The sequence below is a fragment of the Corvus brachyrhynchos genome, unplaced genomic scaffold (genome assembly GCF_000691975.1).
Source record: "Corvus brachyrhynchos isolate BGI_N302 unplaced genomic scaffold, ASM69197v1 scaffold26, whole genome shotgun sequence".
Lineage (NCBI taxonomy): Eukaryota > Metazoa > Chordata > Aves > Passeriformes > Corvidae > Corvus > Corvus brachyrhynchos.
In genome coordinates, this window is record NW_008239324.1 from 12,564,996 (window position 1) to 12,584,995 (window position 20,000).

General features: G+C 37.4%; 1 protein-coding gene across 1 annotated transcript in view; it reads left to right on the forward strand.

Moving 5' to 3' along the window:
• The first annotated feature begins 330 nt into the window (after window positions 1-330).
• The window catches only part of URI1 (URI1, prefoldin like chaperone), a 32,382-nt gene continuing 12,712 nt past the window's right edge, over window positions 331-20,000 (forward strand). The window contains exons 1-3 of the mRNA XM_017741024.1: window positions 331-3,266; window positions 7,303-7,381; window positions 9,532-9,667. Of these exons, the coding sequence (XP_017596513.1) occupies window positions 7,379-7,381; window positions 9,532-9,667 (139 nt within the window). The 5' untranslated portion in view covers window positions 331-3,266; window positions 7,303-7,378. The remainder of the gene's footprint in view (window positions 3,267-7,302; window positions 7,382-9,531; window positions 9,668-20,000) is intronic.

Below are 20,000 nucleotides of genomic sequence, written 5' to 3' on the forward strand. Positions count from 1 at the left end.
ATTACACCTTGGGTTACAGGTGTGCGGGCATGGCCTCTCCCCTGTCCCCAGGGGCTGCTTGTGGAGCTTGCAGGTGTGGCTCTGGCAGGTCAGGGGCTTGAGAAGCACTGCATTTTAACAACTTGCTGTTGGCAGAGAGGAAGGAAACAAGATATTTGCCTATTTGCTTTCTTTTAAGACTGTGGAATATGTTTTCCGACAGTGGATCCTGTTTTAATAACCCGACCCATGATTAGGTAATGTTAAGTTTGCTGCAAGAGTAGTTTAATGAATATTTTAGTATGCAGATTCAGGGGCTTGAGAAGCACTGCATTTTAACAACTTGCTGTTGGCAGAGAGGAAGGAAACAAGATATTTGCCTATTTGCTTTCTTTTAAGACTGTGGAATATGTTTTCCGACAGTGGATCCTGTTTTAATAACCCGACCCATGATTAGGTAATGTTAAGTTTGCTGCAAGAGTAGTTTAATGAATATTTTAGTATGCAGATAAGCCACTGATAACCATGTGCATTCACAAACTCATACACTTTCATGCTAAAAGGGGAGAATTCAGAGTTTGTTGATACCACTTCACTATGATGCCTTAAAAGTAAGGCATACTTGGTGGCGCTAGCTGTCCAGGTAAATTGAACTCAAGTGTACAAACAAGCAGGTCATTTATTTTATTTATCCTAAAAGGGTTTTTCATTCTTTAATTGTAACTCTGTATATAAATTATGTGTGGAAGATAGACTAATGATTTTTCTGTGTTTGATTAAAGGCAAAGAATCAAATATTTGTTTATATATTTATCTATTTTTTTCTTTGCTGTGATAAGACCAGTTGGTATCCAAATGGTGGGACTGACCTAATAAAGGTCATATGCATAATTGATCTCCATCTGTTTTTCAATATTTATTCTCTCTATTCTTTTAATAGACTTCAGTTCCAGAAGTGTAGCCTGCAACATTTTTAAGGTGGTATATGTTAGCACTTCTGTAAAAGGTCTCATTTTATGCTGGCCACTGAAATGAAAAGGTTTGTTGTTCATTCCACCCTTTGGTATCCTTTCAAGAGAGATTATATCAAAGAAGAAGAATTAAATTAAAATTGATTGGTGTTATTGATTTTTCTCTTTTTTTTTTTTTTTAAAGGGGGATAAAGGGTGATGGAAACAGCATATGCCCCTATGCTGTTTTACTGATGGACTATTTTTAAAAAACATAAAAAGCATATGTGCCCAATTTACATATTTACTAATTAAAAAAGCTTCCTGGAAACATTAAGTAGACTATCTTCTGTAACCTTTAACATTGTGGCTAATGGATATAGCCTGGAAATTTTCATAGAAGGTCCTCTAAATAATGTAAATGATTATGAATATGTAACTAGTTAATATGCAGCTATGAAAGGATTATCATGTAGAGGTTAATGAACATGCTGCTCTTATGGTTTGCAAGGCTTTTCTTTTTGTGCTTTCAGCTCACTTCATGCATGGAAAGTCATGTATTGGGAATGGAAAGCTTCCCGTCTTTTCCATCTTCATCTGTAATGGGGCAATTAAATTGAAACTTTCTTAAAGGATTTCATAAACATTTTTGTATGCTAAATTATGTTGTGTACTTCACAATCACTGCCAAGTGTGAAAGGATGAAGGATGTGGACAGAATAGGCTCAGAGTCCTCAACTTGTTAGTGGTGGGCTCCAGTGTGCCTTAGCTTTGTTACCAGACAATTTATCCCTTCTGCAGAAACTTCACTCTTAAAATGGGCTTAATATTAATAGTATGAGCTAGATTTCTGGGTTGATGTCCTGTACAAGTCTGTGTATTTACTCTCAGGCTTAAAAACAGTTAGCTTGCACATTAAGGAGGATATTTGCGAGGCATTTGATTTGTAGGAGTTTAAAGCAAATGATAAATTTAAACTTGGCTTATATGGGATGAGCTACCTGGCTGACTTTCCTGATGGATTATGAAATAACATAACCACAAATGTAAAGCTGATCCTTCTCATTTAAGAACTTTGCTCTGTTTAAAGAATTAATAGCTCACAAAGTAGTCCCATTTTTTTTTACTCCCACATGAGTATAAAAAGTGCAGGGTCTGAGATCTGTTGTGCAAAAGCTGCACATATGCTAACTGAAAAAAAAATTTGTCTTTCATTCTGTTGTTTGGGGAAAAAAAAAAGAATTATCTGCTCCAGTGATTTCAGTGGTACTTGAATGTATGTTATTGTTTTCTCTGCAAATTTTCTCATTAATTGCTTTCAAATGTTAGCATTATTTTGGCTATAGGAAAAACGAAATTTGTAAAAAAAAAAATCTAGAAAATGCTTATATTGAGAAGCTGTCTAGACATATTTAACTGCCTTGTGCCTTCATTGCATTTCATATAATTGAATGAAATTGTTTGTGTTGTATTTTTGGTAACCATTATTCAGAGATCAGAATATGTTTTGAAGGACAAAATCTCCACGTAATTGTGGCAGAGAAGGTCACAGGTTTCAGCATCCTGCCTGTTTGCTATATATATAGTCTGAAAAGTTTCAGTTAAAAAAGATAAAAGTGTTTGATTTTAACAATGTGCTTTATTTTGTAAATTCTTTTGTATCTCTTGGGAAAGCCTGTGGCATAAGGAAGGAAGTGAATTATTTATATTAAAACTTACCTCTTTTGACACCCAGAAAGAATAGAAGAGAAGCCAGCAGCCCATCATGGTGTCAAACATCCACATATTTACGCAGCACAAAGTTAATTTGTGCTTTTTCAAGTTAAAATGGCCAGTGGAAACATTCGTTGATGTACTGATAGAGGAAAAATGTTTTTGATGCTGTGAGGTTCATTTGTTTTGCTTTTTAATGACTGAGTATGGGAGTTACATTGATGTCTTGTTATAATTTATGTTGTTTTCTTATTCTGCAAACATATAACACTGAAAATAGATCGGCAGATTGCACAAACTGCAGCTTATCTCCGATCGTGTGTCACGTAATAGTTACGGAGCAGGTATTGTACCAAAATAAGAAGTGAAAAGCTGCAATTTTTTTCTGTGGTTATCACTCTGCATTAGCCTGTGATAAAGTGTGCTGCTTAAGAACGACCATTCACACGCCTTTGCCCTGACAAATAAAAATGTGGATAGAGACAGCACCAAATCTGTAAAGCTCCTGTTCTAGTTTCTGATGCATTGACATTGCAGCTGTGTGCTTAGCCTTGTTTTTTTCATGAGTAGTTATCTGTTTTAATGACAGGTGGTCACTGGCTGCCAAGAAAAAATCCAGCACTGGTAAGTAAAAAAAAGTCTACATGTCTAAAATACTGATGAGTAACCTAGTTATGTTTTAGTAAAGTATTGCTTTTTATTCTGGTGTGAGTCAAATCCTGCTAGAGTGTTTGGGGATTATAGTTAGCGATAGCTCAGAATTGTTGCAATGTACTCTCCTTAAAATATATTTATTTCTCACTGATACAATTAAATCACAAAGACAGTGAGCCTTAGTGTTTATACTTCTGCCTTAAATACCTATCTCATCTGTCATTTTTGCCGAAGTAACCTTGTTGGCTGAATGCTTAATTTGCTGGAATGGTGAAAAGGTGCTCCCAGGGTAGAATTATTGTTGTTTTCTAACTATGGAGCAAGTAGTGAAATTCCACTTGCCCCTTCCATGTGCTGAAACAATGGGGAAAGTAATGTTTCACTGTTTCCCCACCCCCCAGTAAACTATGTACTAAAGCTTAGTTTTTAATACTTAAAATAAATGGTTTATTATGTAAAAAAATTATCTCTGGGCATTTTTTTCTCTGTTGGCAGTCTATGGTTAATAGAAAACATACCTAGTAAATAACAGTTTTGTATGGCATCTGAGGAAAATGTACATTTAATGGTGAATGAAATCTTATATTATGAGTTACTGTGAGATAGAACAGTTGATCTTACAGATATCAAATTACGATATATCCATGCTGTGTTTACCATGATTTTACTGAGAGAACAACAGGAGCTGTCTTGATTATTGTCTGCAGGGTTATTGCAGAATCACAGCAACTGCCCCTTTAGTGGTGAGATTAAACCTTTGGTTATACACCATCAAGCATATAATATTTTAAATTTATTTTAAGAGGCTTTTTCTTCATGCCTGAAAGATCTCCAAGCAAATAATTTATATTTAGTGTGTATCAAATGTTTTTAGTTTAAATGCACATAGGCTGCAAGCGCTGGATAAGAGGAAAAAAATCAAGGCAATCTATACACATCATCATATTAAATTCTGACTATTGGCTTGCAAAAATAATCTAAAACTAATATGTTTCATTTATGTTTAAAATTCAGAGGCTGCATTAATTTTCAATAAGGGAAATATTGAAGTGCCTACTGGTGCTGCTGCAGTGAAGGCAGGCAGAGTATCTCCAGCTCATGCCCTTTCTCTGGGGCTTTGCAGTGTCTGTACCTGTTGGGTCCCATGTGAAATTCTGAATGTGCATTCTTCCACTAAGAGACAGTATTTTTCAGAAAGAAACTATTAGGCAGAAAGCTGTAAAATTGGAACAGATTTTTGAAAGTTTGGAAAATTGTGACAATTATTTCCCTGTTTTCAATGGCTGAGGTTTGTGGAGTGGGCTGGGGGTGTTGTCTGTGGAAGGAGGAGTTGCTCCTGTGTTTGTTTTTTATGCAAATTCTGGCCATGACCCCATGAACTTGGGGGTTTTGGGCACAGAACCTCTAAAGAAAAAAAATAACTTACTGATTTCTTTTATATAGAAAAACAGTTTGTATAGCATCCATACAATCTTTACTTCATAAAAAAAATTAAAATTTAGTACTCTTATTTAGATCTTGATTGTGCCAAGAGCTGAGTGCTCTTATTTCAGCTGAGTAATTTGTTCATATAAGACCTTCTAAGTAGTCAGTGACACAGAAGAATGTTAAATAGAATTGAGTGAATAACAATAGGGTTTTAAAATGCTCAGCTTCAATATATTTCCATTAAATTATTTTCTTTTTAATTTTTCAGTGTACTTTTTCAAGTATATTTCTAAAGCCATGAATCCAATAATGGGTTGGGTATGGGATTAATAGCTAAACATGCATTTCCCTTTCTGGGGACATGTTCATAGCTGGAGTCCCAGTGTTCTTCCTCCCTGTTCACTTTGGTTCTTCATTGCCTGTTGTGACAGACTGTAGCACTGGCACACCCCAGAGCTTGTGGAACCATCAGCTATACGTGAAGAGGGAGGTCAGCTTCCTTCCTTAAGTAATGCTGTTTCAGGCCAATTATTTAAAAGGATTAATACAAATTTTCTTTATCTCCATGGCCCAGTTCAGGATGTGACCCTACTTCTAGAGGTTGCCATGGTGGAGGTTTGCTCAGCAAAGGGCAGCAGTCCCAGAACAAAAAGCAGGATGCTTTGCTTCTAAAGTAGCACAGCTTCTGTGGCAAGTGATTTCTCCTGGACCCTGGTCAGATTATTCAGTAACACGCAGCAGTCAGACCTTAAAGACAGTTAGTTTTCAAGTTAATGAGGAAATGTTGAGTGACTTTCAGCCCTGTAAAGATGGGAATGTTTAATCCTGCTGTGAGTGGGCGGTTATCATACCAGGCTCTTCCCATGGAGTCCTCTCTCTGCATTTGAGACATGGGCCGGGCCTTTGGCTTGGCGTTCATGTTTGTTTTTCAGTGGCTGCTTGGAGTCCATTTCTCAAACCCAGATCTCTCTGAGGCAAGGCTGGGTTCTGTAAATAGCATTAAGTAATGGATTGTTATTGTTGACACCAAGCTTTCATTATATTCCTTCCTCCCCCAAAACATCTCAGTGCATTTTGCTAAGATTCATGAGTTTGTCCTTCCTCTTTGAAGGAGGTGAATTATGTTTTCACTCTGATGTGGGCAGTGGGCAGAAGGACTTGCTGAAAATGTCTGGGAGAAATCTGCTGTCAGAGCAAAGCAGCAGCAAGCATCTTTTGTAAATCAGTTATGTGGAACATGGTTTTAATGTCCAAGTGGCATGAAAACCTAAATTATTTTTTTCAGGACGAGTTCAACAACTTAAAGTAGGTATGAAGTAGGATTGTTACACCAGAGTTCAACTGTGAAGCAAATGAGTCAAAACATAAGAGTATCAGATAATTTTTCATAACAAATGCTAAAAAAGATTTCACTCTGCTTACGAATCTAAGAAAATTAATTGTAATATTTTGAGAGTTGTGGTGTCAACTATGACATTCATTTTTCAGACCATTTATAGATTGCTTTCCTGAATCATCCTCAGAAAACCTGTAATTTGCATCTTGGGTCAGCGTTGTTAAGTGTGCTGCCCTGTGCTTTCAGTTGCCTTTTATTGCAGAGTTTACTACCATATATATATGTTTAGTGTTTTGAAGTACAAGTAAACAATATCATCAAACGTGACATTTATATGCCAGCTACTTCATGCAGGAGCTGATTTCTGACTGTCTTCAGAATGGCAGGGGTCCATTAAAAGACTTTTTCCAGACAAATTTAAGTATTTAAGAATGTCTTTACAAAAGAAGGCTTTTTTAGAGGGAGTGTAGTTGCTTGTTTTGCACACAAAGTAAAATCCCTGCAGCCACTGAAATGCTGTTTCTTGGAAAGTCCTGTGAAATGCCAGGTGTCTGCCATGGCTATGAATACCTTGTCCCAGTTCACCAAACCATTTCACTCCTGGGTAGCAACATGTAGCATGAGCCTTATTTACATTTTGGATGGAGAAGTATCAGAAGGGATGCTCCTCACCTGTACTGTCCCTCCTCTGGGCTTGAAGATGTGACAGAATCCTGGTGGTCAAGCCATCCTCCAGGAGTGTTGACTCCTGGTAGTAACACAAAGTTCATGGGAAAATCAGAATTCATTGAAATTTTGCCCATTTATGTCAGCTCAAACCAAGGTCATCAGCTCTGTATTACAAATGATAGTTTGAAGAATTTGCCTCTTAAAAGCATAAACTGGATTTTCAGTTCTTTTTCTAAATATTGGTGGTGTTATAACTTGAACATGCAGTGAGATACTCCAAATCCTAGTGAAAGAACTGCTTCTTTGCACCGGGAAAAAGTCTGATTCAGAACGAGACATGCACAATCTTAAATAATCATGTGCCTATCTAAATACACATTATTAGAAAATAACCTAGCTATTATGTTCGTCATCCCATGTCTTTTATAAATGACTTACTAATCTATCAACTGTATGTGTTTGAGTAAAATAGCTCGTTTTTCTGTATTTTTGGTGTGTTTTTGATTTACTGGCAGAAAAACATTAACTCTTTACTTTAGCTGTGAAATTGAATCAACTTGTATTTGTTAACAGGAAGAAGGTGGAGAGTGATTATGAGGCTCTTCAGGAGCGACTCCAAACACTGCCTGACAAGTTGTCCTATGATATCATGGTATGTACATGGCAGAGGTCTCACAAGAAAATGGGCTAAAACTGTTAAAATCTGGGCTGCCTTCACTGGGGGTGAAGTGTTAGCAGGTTGCCAGTACTTATTAATGTTACATTTATTATGATAATAGTTAAACCTTTGCTTTTGTTTCTTTCTCTTTCTTTGAAATCCATTATAAATTACAGTGTTACTGACAACTGAAAGCTGATGACATAAATGCTTAACACAAAACCTGACATGTTTGATATGTAAATTTATTGTATAGAAAACTGTAATTATGACTGAATTACGGTACTTAGTCATTTCCTGAGAAGAAAGTGGCCGTAGTATTTCCTGATTCATGGAAATAAACCCTAGAACATTGATTTTTACATAAAAAGGTGCTGCTAATTTTTGTTCCACCGATCTTCCCATTGACATAGCGATCTTTTCTGGTGCTCTGAATCTTCCCTAACAACTGCACAGCTTCCTGTGTAGAATTTGCCCTATTGGCTTGTGCTCACCAAAATGCTGAACAAATTGGCTTCTGTTTCTCTTTTTTTTCCTCTTCCCTTCTCACGGTCAATTCAAGATACATCTTTGAAGGCAGGGAAGTTGTACTGCACATAACCGAGTGGCAGATTTCAGCACTCAGTGCCTGACTGCTGCATTCCCTGGCAGCCTGGCTCAGATTCAGAGCTGGGTTTTTAGTAAGATAGTGTTGGAGTACACTTAACCATGTGGGAAAAGGGAGGGTTTCCCTTTCCTGTGCTGGTGATACAGCTCTGGATTTTGTGTGTAGTCCATTTATCATGAGTGTTGTGTGTAGCCACATGATGTAAAACATAATGATTGTGTTGTTTCGAAGCATAGAAACTGTTACTTTAAAAAAAAAAACTAGATAGGGCTTATTCTTAGTTGAAGCAGCAATGTTAACTCACATCTGTTATTTTAAATGTATAGGAACACTTCCTTTCCTGTTAGCCAAATATTTTCATATGCTTTTAATTTTGCTTTCATCATTTTAGGGGAAGAGTGAACAGGCAACTCGTGCAGTCTGCTACTTTAAAACCAAGTCAGTGAAAAAGTAGGGAAAAGCACATTCTGCATAGTCTTAATGTCAGGGTCCTGCCTGCTGGAGAACTGTTTCCAGCACTGGTACCCTCCTGGGTATTGAAGAGAGGAAGATCGCTTTCCAGGGAGACAGATCCACTGGGCCAGTGCTCTGCTTCAGCACAAACATAGTGAGAAAGCAAGTGGCTGTGCTGAGGAACTGAGGAGGAAGGCAGAGGAATAAAGTAGAAGGAGCCAATACAAACTGTCTGGGATAGATCTCTTTTTACCCTGAAAAAAGAGAGAACTTGACGTAGATGTGGTTCTTATCTTTATGCCTCCTCAATTTTAGATCTAATTTGATTTTGCTCTCCTAATTTCTTCATGATTGAAGCCCACAGGCAGCCAGGCAGGTGGCAGTGGGCCTGGGGGTCAGAATGCCAAGGGCTGGTGCAGGGGACAGGGATAGGGGTAGCCAAGGTTCCTCCTCACCCAAGCACTGTCTGATGCTGTCTGGTTTTTTTAAACTATTGTCCTTGTGCAGAGCAATTAGAGGGTTGCTTGTGGAGCATCCCTCAGAAGTTGAGGTTTGCAGCCTGGTGAATGACCCAGCAAAGTGAGATTAAACACTGTCTGTGGTCCTGCTGGTAGCCCCAGTGTCACCCCCAGTCCTAGGTACTTAGTATTAGCAAGACAGATACTGAGAAAGGCAACTCACCTTTGAGTTGATCATACCTATTTAAGTATTAAAAAAAATTTTAGCAAGGCTAATCTGGCTTTTATTAGGAAATGGATGTAGTCTGCATATAACTCAATAATTTGTATTATCAAAGTTTGTATGTTCAGATTAAGTGAATTTGTTTTCCACGTGAGCATTCAGCTGTCCTGTAGTTCTGTGTCACAAGACAAGTTGTCTGGTGAAATACAATTTTTCAGATTTTCTAAGTACAATGCTAGAGTCAAATGGATTTGGTCATTTGAGTATTTAGGAAGGGTTAGTCACTAAATAGCTGCTGTAGAATTTTTATTTTTTTAAATCTGCGTTTTACCTTTTAAAAAATCTAAGACATGCAGGACTGTCTAAGTTACATTTTCATTAGTGATGTCTGTGTCTTTGACAGGTACCTTTTGGTCCTCTTGCCTTCATGCCAGGAAAGCTTGTCCACACCAATGAGATCACTGTTCTGCTTGGGGACAACTGGTTTTCAAAATGCTCAGCAAGGCAGGCTATTGAGCTGGTTGAGCACAGGAAAAAACGTATGTATGTTTCTGAACATAATTTAATAGCTAAAATTATGTACCTTTGTATTAATATATAAAATTAATGATATCTACACTGGTACCTTTTTTTTGGTTTTGTTGAACTCACAAACAGAAGACACATTCAGGTGTAATACCAGTTTAGCACCTTATTTTCCATCCTTGCTTGACATTTGATTGGATATGTCTAATTAGAAAAAACAAACCAAATTAAAAACACCCTTTCACTTTTTTCCAGTGTGACAAATGATGTGTTCTCTTCCAGAAAGTGGACAGGTGGACACTACCTTGTGCTTTTGCTCTTAGTTACCTTATTCTCTCTATTTTGTTCCCTTATCTCGTTTCTTATTTCTTTGCTGCCTTGTCCTCTGTTTTGGTTGGTGGGTTTTTTCTTTTTTTGGCCATGTAGTTCTCATTTTTTTTTCTCTCTCTCTACACATACTTTGCTCCTGTTTGTTGTTTTTTTTTTTTTTTTCCCCTCACTTGCTGCTCAGTTGCATTTCTGCTGCCTGCTCTTGCCATTCCACTGGTGTGGAGTGATCTCGATCTCCCCAGATCACTGCAGTTGATCACCACCCAATTCATGTTACGTAGAATCACGTCACAGGAGTGGATAGGCAAGTCCTGGGTTGGTTTGCAGCTCTTCGTAGCTGGGGGTGAGATCTTGGCTTTGAAGACCCAGGACCACCAGCAAGAGCTGTGCATGGTGCACTTTGGAACTTCTTTATGTTAGAAAGAATGTCTGAAATATTTGATGTAAATGTCAAGGAAGAAAAAGCACAACAAAATGGAAAATAAATTGGTGCCTATTAGCCTTTGTTGTTTGCTTCAGACAAACATTTGAGTTGCTTTTTGTCATATTGGTTTACCTGTAACCTGTTCTGTTCCTTTGTGGTGCTCACTGCAGCTTTGCCCTCTGTATATGACAACTACCACAACTATTTACACTGGATTTTTGTTTGACTGCAGCTATCTATGTTGCTTCCTGCAGCAGAATACCCTAGAGGTTCCCCATCTGAATAAGTTTTTTTTCCCAATTCTGTGCAGGCAATATTTATGTAAAAAGAGTTGAGCATTTTTTTATAAAAATTCATTTTCTGTATTATTTTAAAATACTCCTTTATGAAGAGCTTTTCCAAAAGTATGTAATTTGTATTTTACCTGTTATCTTTCTTAATCGGGTTCTCCTGACACAACTTTGCAATTTTCTTTCTTACTGAAAGAAAGAACTGAATCTACATTATTTATTGTGACTCTTGTGAGATCTCAGGTCCAGATCTTTTTCCTTGATAATCTGATATTTTTTTCAGTGCTGCAGAATGTTTTTGTCACTGTTACATTCAGTGAAATGATTTGACCTTTGCATAGTAGATGCTTGAACATTAAGTAGTCTGCTGAGAGACACACAATAAATGCTGGATTCTTTCCTTTATGATCTTTTAAATTGCATTTAAAATACAAACTCAGAAATACTAATTTCTTTCAAAGTAAAATAGTCATTGATACTGGATATAAACCCTCCTTTCAGCTGGTAGTTCACTTCAGCTGTGTGATGGCTGCCAGTGGGAGGCTCCAAAACACTGATATTAACTAAAAACTTTTTTTTAAGGACTGTTTTCAGTTTTAGATGATAAAAAACATGTTAGTATATATGATTCTGAAAAAAGGATACCTCTTTCCTTGATACACTTTTCTCCCTTAAAAATACAACTGGCTTAAACTCTGTAAACCATTTTCATGCTAAATGAATGCCACTTAGAGAAGAATATTGGAGATTTTATTAGTTTCTTCTAATTAAGAAAAAAGTTATGTTTGTGAAAGACATGCAGCCCATTGCTGTGTAATATGAATTTGCTGCTTATGGCACAAATTTGAAAGACTGATATTTGGCAGGTATTACTTTAAAGTCCCTTTTGTGTGTTTGTTGCACTGTAGTTGCTTTCATAGGTGTGACTTCTGTTTCAGTGGCATTTTGTGAGCACAGTTTACAGGGTGATGTGTATTGGGCATTATCATCACATTGACACAACGTGGTTTGATTTTTTTATACATAATCTTTTTGTTTTGGACATGAATTCCGAGAGTAGGTCACAGGCTGGAAAAGAGGGCAGGCTCACTGCAGGGGATTACTCTGCCAGCAGTCCCCAACGTCCTGCGTGCCAGGCAGAAGGTCCTAACGGGGCAGAGCTTTTTTAAGCATGTGTTTAAGGCCAGTGTGTGCTTAAAGGCTTTGATATATAGAAATTGGGGTCTGAACTGAGCAAAGGAAGGCTCATGCTGAGCTAAACCTGGCAATATTTGTTGATGGTCTGTTTTTTCAGTGACCTACATTTTTTTATCCAATATTACTCTGTTTAATTTAGATGGGTGTTTTTTTCATAACTAGCTGGTCAGATCTGTTCAGATAACTGAAGCAAACTTAGTGCAGCCCTAATAATTCGGGGCTTTAACAGGAGTTAGGACTATGAGGAAATAAATACAAGACACATATTCATTGCATGTCATCTCTCGTGTCTCACTCTGCTGAATGGTGAGAAGTGGGAGAGCATCTGTTCAGGGTTTAAGTTTCCTAGGGGGATTGTCAGGTAGAAAAGGGTTTCTAGACTACTTGAACAGTTTTGAGTGTTCTTGCTGGTTCTGGGGAGTTTTTGTTCTTGCCTTTGGCTGAAGTTGGGTGGGTCTGTGCATGGGAGATCTCTGGTCTCCAGGGCTGCCCCGCTGGCCTTTGAGCACACCAGTGCCTAACAGGTACAGGGTATTTTCTTCACAATTTGGCTCCTTCTGTGTATGTTGGATGCATACAAGAATGGAGAATGTGAATTTGCATGCTTAAGCAGCAGAAGTGCCAGATAAATCAAACAGTATCAGTGAGTTTAAAGCCTTGGAAGTTAGGGGTAGCAGTAAGAGTGTACTATATATAAAAGCTTTAAATATTACTTAGTACTAATTAGGTCATCCTTTCTGTCTTAGTAGTTTTGTTAAATTTGCTTTTTAAAGGAGAATGAGTGAAAAAATGTTTGCTTCTGTGGAATAGAGAAATGCCCAGCCACAGTAGATTAATTTCTTCGTTAAAATTTATTTAATTGAAAGGAATAATTGAAGGGTGACTGTACTGAATTTTAAATGCACTTTAACTGACACAGCTGTAGAAAGCCCTATTTTGGGGATACATTTTTGTTTGCTTAGCTTTTGATTTAGATGCAAATTGTTCAGCACTGTGATTGGTTGAAATGTATTTGGTAAAATTTGGGACAGTCACTCATGTCAAATGTTACTTTTTCATCAAATATTGATTATGTCTTCTTGAATAATATTTGAGTTGCAGTAGATCTTTAATTTGCTGTGCATTTTTGTGACATTCTAGATATTTAGTTAGTTCCAAAATAGTTAATAAACAGAGTGAAGTTTATCAAATTGCCAAGTATATTTTTAATTGTTTTAAATTCATTGCAGTTTGATAAACTAGGTAATACAGCTAATGGGAAACACTTTACACGTGTGTTTGTGTGTAAAAATGTGAAGAAATAGTGAAGTAGATTAAAGGATATGCACACCAAATTCCATTAAAATAAAAGAAATTAGCTTTTTAAGTATGTCACAGTTTAGCACAACAATAATGCAATTGTAGTTTTTTTCTCCTACAATTATCTTGCTTAAGGTACTTCATAATATTTCTGTTCTCCTCAAGGCAAGACTGTATTGTCTTAGAATTCAAAGAGGGAATAAAGATTCCTTTTGTGAATATGGGATTATATCTTTTACGTGTTTGTGATGATATAAATTACATTTCTTCTCTATATCAGTAATCGCATTAATTCCTTAAGATGGGAAATTTTTCATTACAATAGTCCCTGTGGTAGTTACTATAGAAAGAAATTAAATAGATTTTTCTTGTAAATATTTGTGGATTAATTCAGTATGCTAGGTATTCCAAGTGTCTAAACATTTTAAAAGGTGGGAAATTAAAACATGCACACAGAACTAGGAGTGGTTTTATTGTGTTAAAAATTTATCAGACAAAAAAAAAATCCCACTTAAAGGAGAATTGTTGAACTACTTAGCAATTGTGTCTTCAGTATATGTAAGAATACCCTTGCAGTGTCATGCTGCAAATGAATTCATGAAATGAAAATACTGATTACATTAACATACAGTATTGTGATAGTCCCCAATTGTAAATTGCAGTGTGTAACCCCTAATACAAATATTTGTGTCAATCAAAATTGACCGATAGCTCAGGATACAGGGTTTAAAAGATACCATTGTTTTAATGAGATGATCCGGGTGGATGAGGACCAGTTTGAATTTGTTCCTTATCAGCATTTCCAGAAAAAAAGGTTTTGTCTCCAAAATACATGATAGGAAGGCTTTCCATTTCCCATCTGTGAATGAGTGAGGCCTTTAGAGGTTTTAATGTTTTATCCAAGGGTAAAAATATCTTCCCTAATATTCTAAAGACTGTAACACAAACTTGTCTACTCACAGTTTCTGGGGTTAAGAACAAAAAGTGCAGGTGATGTTACAAAAAGATTTAGCTTTTGCTTTTCTTCATTAAAACAAAATATTTTTCTGCTCTTTTTCTGCATGGCAGAGAATTTTGTGCTGCCATGCTTTTGAACTTTTTTTTAGCATTTTTTTGTGATTATCCCTTCTTAGTTTGATAACCTCCCTCAGTTCTTTCCTTACCCTTGTTAAGTTAGGAGCTGAGTCGATGGAGTGCTAAGTGCTCTAAATTTGTTCTGCAGTTCCCAGGAGGTGTTTGACTTCTCACAGGACCGCAGTCTGGGTATTTTAACCAGAACACACTGGAACAAAATAAGGAGAATAGACTCCTTTCTGTAAGTTACATACTGTGATTCAAATAAGCCCTTACCTTTTTTATAATTCTTACTGGGCAGCAGAGGAGTTGTCTGAATGCCACCCTCCTTCATTTAGGAGGAATTTAAATGTATTCAGATAATTCTAGCAATTACATAGGTGTGTGAACCTAAAAGAGAAATGCATTGCATTTACTTAGTGTTCCTAAAGCCAAATTGCCTGTACAAATTTTTACAGAAGAAAATCCAAATGACTTTGGTTTTGGTACCAAGGGAACATGGAAAACAGAATGAAGATTGTCTTTAAAAGGTGAAAAGCTACTGCACAAAAGGGTTGCATTGCATTTTAAAGAACTACTGCAATTGCTGTTATAAGGAATGAATTTACATGTCTTGTTGCAAGCAAAAAGAGAGCTTAAATTTATGTTCACAAAAAGTCATCAGCATTCTCTTTTCACTCTTAAATCCATTTCTAGAAAAACGAACGGAAAAGAATAGAAAAACAGAGAAGGGTATTTTGAAAAGCTTCTAGTAGATACTGCTTTCTGCAGAACTGCAGATCTTACTTGTTTCAAGTAACCTGTAACAGTTTGTTGGAAAAGTATTGGCTACGAAAAATTCTGTAGCTGATTAAATACAGATTTATTGAAACACATTTAAAAATCTTCAGATGACTGATCTACTTAATGCAGACCCTTAAAAGTAAGAAAATGCACTTAAAATACCCTTAATTTCCATGGTGGGAGTGTGAACTACTGAGGTTCTGCCTTCAGGCTGTGCCTCCTGGTTCTAGCTCTGGAGGAACTGAGCTGCTCTCAGTGACTGAGGTAGGTGGTTCTTCCTTGCCTGTATCAACACTCTGTGTATATATAACTGTGTTTAAGACTGGTTATCTTCTCCTTGAGAAACTGTGTTAGGCAGCAAGAAGATCTTTACTCAGAATCTCAGTTGCATACAGAATTTTTTGTTGCACTTAATCTAAAATTTCTGTCCTGTCACCTATCCTCAAAGGAGATTATTTCCTATGTTATATCCATGAGACTCCCCTGAAGACCAAGTACACTAGGCTTCAGCTTCATTTCAGTTTGTCCTGTTTCACAAAGTCTGACTTCTCAAAATAGATCAACCTGTTCTCACTATTCTTGTCTGTTCTTACTATTTAAATCCCAGTGTAACACACAGTTTCCAGAAGTAACTAAAATAATGTCTATGATTCCCCAAATCCTTATAGACAACACTCCAAGGACATTAATGTCAAACTCAGATAATTAAAATTTGTATCCAGCCAAGCTAATTAACCCATTAAAGCCAAAACGCATAGATGAGAATTTGTGTCAGTTTGGCATTAGTATGTTGTCATGTCGTGTAAAATCTGGCTTCGGTGGACTTCATTTCAACAATATGAAATGTGTTCCCCGGTTATTTTTTATCTCTTCCAGTGTATTTGTAGCAAGCAGAGGGCTGCTGCTTAAAAATGACTAGTCATGGTATAAGGAAATCCAGTCAAGTCCTTTCAGACTAATAAGGGAGCTGGGAAAGAATGATCTAAATGTAAAGAAATCTTGCTGTCTGTAAATACTGAAAGGCTGCTGTGCTGAGGAAATCTACATATCCTGATTTCTGGTTCAAATACCTTTTCCTTTTGGTGGTCCAGGAGAACAGTCCTAGAGGCTCTGGTGGGCTGTGGCACTGAACTATCTTTCCAAGTGGTTTAGCTGAGACATGTAAATAGGAACTATGCGGGTTCACCTGAAAGCCATGTCAGACTTCGCTCAGATTATTGGATGTGACAAAGTTGGACAACAGCCTCTAGTTCAATCCGTCTTAAAAGGCTCTAAGAAGCTTAAACCACGGGGTAGTAAGAGGAGGAGACTGTGGAGCCTGTCTTACTCTACCAGTATTTTTATGGGGGTCTCAATTAATAAAAACCCCTGTAGTTCGTAGTGACTTGCTCCTGTATGTTTCAAAATTCAGTGAATTCCGTTGGAGGCTTTTGGAGTGTGCAGTGGCGAGTTGAAAACACGAGACCCTGAGCTTGCCCTGCGTTTAGGTGCATGAGCCTTTTTCCAGGAGACCACTTCTTTGCTGAGGGGCCTCACCAAGGGAGAGCCTCTCCTTTGGCCAGGCAGGAACCTTGGTTTTCCACTGACAGGGGAGGTGTGAGCAGCCTGACAGGCTGGCTGGGGACACAGGGACGGAGCGTTGTGGTAATCCCAGCTGTCCGCTGCCGCACTGTGTGGCCTGGGGCAAATCGCTTAAACTGTCTGTTTCTTCATCTGTAAAATAGGAGAGAGTTATAGTCACCTCCCTCACAGGGCACTGGGCAGATTAGTTAATGCTTGTACAGCATTTTAAAATAAAACACTGTGTGTAACTGCTCAGTGTCCTCACCTAACAGAGCAAGCCAGCGTGCTCCCGGCTGGGAAGCAGCATCACAATCTGGTGCTCCAGCAGCAGTGTCACCTAGATGGCTGCTGAACAGTATTTAGATATGCAGGCAAGGACTGAGACACTTGTAGTGGTGAGGAAACAGCTGAGCATCACGTTTATTATGAATAAAAAACAAAAACTAGAGGAAAATTGGTCCCAACTATGTATATACTTACGTATGCTGAGCATCGCTCAAGAGCTGAAGGCACAGATGGGAGCATTTTGTAGAAAAGCTACCACCACCTCTGTTTTATTTGGACTTTGGAGGGTGTGTTAGATAGGAAAAAGAGCTGTGGATGATGTTGATGTGAATTAACTGATAATAAAAGCTGCTCTGTCTGATGGAGGATGAAGGAGTCGTGTAAGGGGAGTGGGACCCTGACTGCACGTGGAAGGAGCTGTGTCCTCTGATGGGTCTGTGTTGGCACTGCTCAAGACATCAAATACTTTTTTGGAAGTGGTATTTCATCCAGGAGGCAATGCAAATGCAGAGCTTTTTTCAGAGAAGAATCTTAAGCTATTTCTTAGAAACAGCCTGAGGAATGGAGAATGACTGCACATTTGACACATAGCTTGCTGCGTGGTTTAAAGGCTAATGCTTTTGAAATACCCTAAAAGTTGGAGCTTTGTCTTTGTGCTCCTTGTGGGAAAGGATGGACTTTGCTTGAGTAGCCTTTTCCAAAATGCATACATCTCTGTTTGAACTTTTTACTGCAAGTAATACATTTTTAAGCAATTGTATCTGAGACACTGTGAAATACCAACAGTAAAAAAGCATACAGTACTGAGTATGATAAAACTGTGAGAATAACCTCACACACTTGGTGGTGTTTTGCCTTGACTGTTTCATGCATAATTCGCCCTCCCGTGCATGTGGAGGGGGAGGAGGAATAAGAACCTGTTTGTAGAAGTGAGTCAATAAGTAGGTTTAATTTTTAAGTACAAGTACAAACTCATTTTGTCTACTTAAATGCATTTTGTTATAATTTTGTGGTTATTATTGTATTTTCACACATCTTTATCTGAAAGGCCTATCATGATAAGAAATGCAGTCTCTGAAACATTTACGACTGTATACATTGCATGAAAATTGTATGGGGATTAGCTGTGTATGTACTTAAAATTTTCTAGGATTAGCCCCAAGACCAGCAAGTTACTTAATTAAATACTAAAATTAACAGGCAAAAAGAGAGTTAAAATTATGGAGAAATACTCTGAAAATAATTTTTCAGCTGGTATATTTTGTGATTGTCTTCCCTCTGTAGAATGGGAAGAACAGGGTGCTCTGCTATACTTGTATACTGTAAAAATAAATAATTAGGGTGTATGAGGTATTTTATGTGCTGCAGTGCTGGTGTTCATGTGAGTATCATTAATGGAGAGAAGCTGTGCTGAGGCAGGAGCTAGCTTAAAAAAGTTTCTTTGAGTGTGACTTTGATGACCCTGTGTTAAGAGATGATCTCTTTGCCTCCTTCATAATATTGTGTGAGACATCTTCCTCTGTATTGCTTTAATGATTCCAGAAAGGAATTTTAAAATAGAAAATCAGCTTACTTCTTCACAAAGGCTTTCAGCTCCTTCAGGGTATATTGGACCAGTAGGTGCAAGGTCTTAGAGATCCTCAGTTGAAACTAATTTATGTAGTAAGTCTTCCCTCCTGAAAATTTGCATTTGTATTAGTTTTGAGTTGAACAAAGAGTGCAAGTCTATTAATATTATTAGTATAAGGCTTTAATTGTGCCCTCTTTCCCCCAATTCTTAAGTCTTAGCAAAACTGTGTTTCCTTTTCAGGCGGTTATGACCTTCTTCTTTCGCAAATTAGTTTGTTTTTTATGATAACTTTAAGGTAAAAGTGAAACTTAAGTTTTTAATATTTTATAAATTGCTGTTGAAAGGGTTCATTATTTAATTGGCACAAGGGGATATAGAAAGCAGTGTCTCAAATGAACTAATGTCTGAGAACTGGGTAGTTGTTAAAAGTAGGTTTGCAAAATTGCAGTGAAGCGTAGTTGCCCAGACAGAAGAGCTGTCTGCCTTCTGCTGAGTGTTGAAAGTACAGTTATTAGGGCATAAGCATATTTCACTTGTCCGTCAGAACAGAAATGTTTGAACACAGTAACAGGAGTGCAGTTTCAAAGGATTTTTAACAATATGTTTCAAATACCAGTCTTAATTTTGTCACGCTAAAACAGACTCTCCACCTTGTTGTTACTTTATTCAAACTTCTACTGAAAAAAGACAGCTCTTACTTACTTACTCTCTCATCGACCTCCCAGGTCAGCTTTTTGGCTTGTGACATGTGCTTTACTTAACCTCTTTGAATAACTTTTTGGGAATATGGGTAACATTAATAGAAGGCTTTGTGCAGCCTGTTTGTAAGTGAGGTAGGACACATATTTACTTCCCTATATCTATGCCTCATTAAGAGGGGATATTGTCCAAATTAAGTTGCAATGTTTCCTTAAATCCACGCCTGCAACCCTGTGTCTGGCTCACCCCATTTTTCTTCTGAGAGTGATTTCACTGATTGTGTTGAGATTTGCACACAAAAGATCTGCAACTTCTTCATAATGAATCAAAGGGTTAATTTGTCTTTCACGGAGATTTTTCCATTCTGGTTTTGAGTAATTACCAACCTGTGCAGTCGTTATCTGCAAGCGTAGGAGTCTGTTCGTACCATGACCTGCCAGTTTTAACAACTGTCTTTCTTGGGCTTAAGTGAAGCTGAATTCTTCATCTATTCAGGCGTTATTCTTAAATTGTAATCCCTGTCTCTACTGGGGTTTAAGCTTACTTTTTCTCCCTTTTGTTTGTTAGCTACAGAATAGCCCTTGATTGTATGTTTTGATGTATGCATAGCTAGTCTTTTTGTTTATACTGCCTCTTGATACAATTTTCAGTATTTTTTTCCCCAGATTTGTGTGTGAAATGCTATAAACAGTTGAGGGATAAGAAAAGGTGATTTCCCCCCCCGCCCCCCAATCTTGAAAAAATACCCTTTTATTTCTTACTGACCATTTGCACTTGACAGTATTTTTTAATACCAGCATAGTTTTTAAGATTCAAAACCATTTGGAATATTG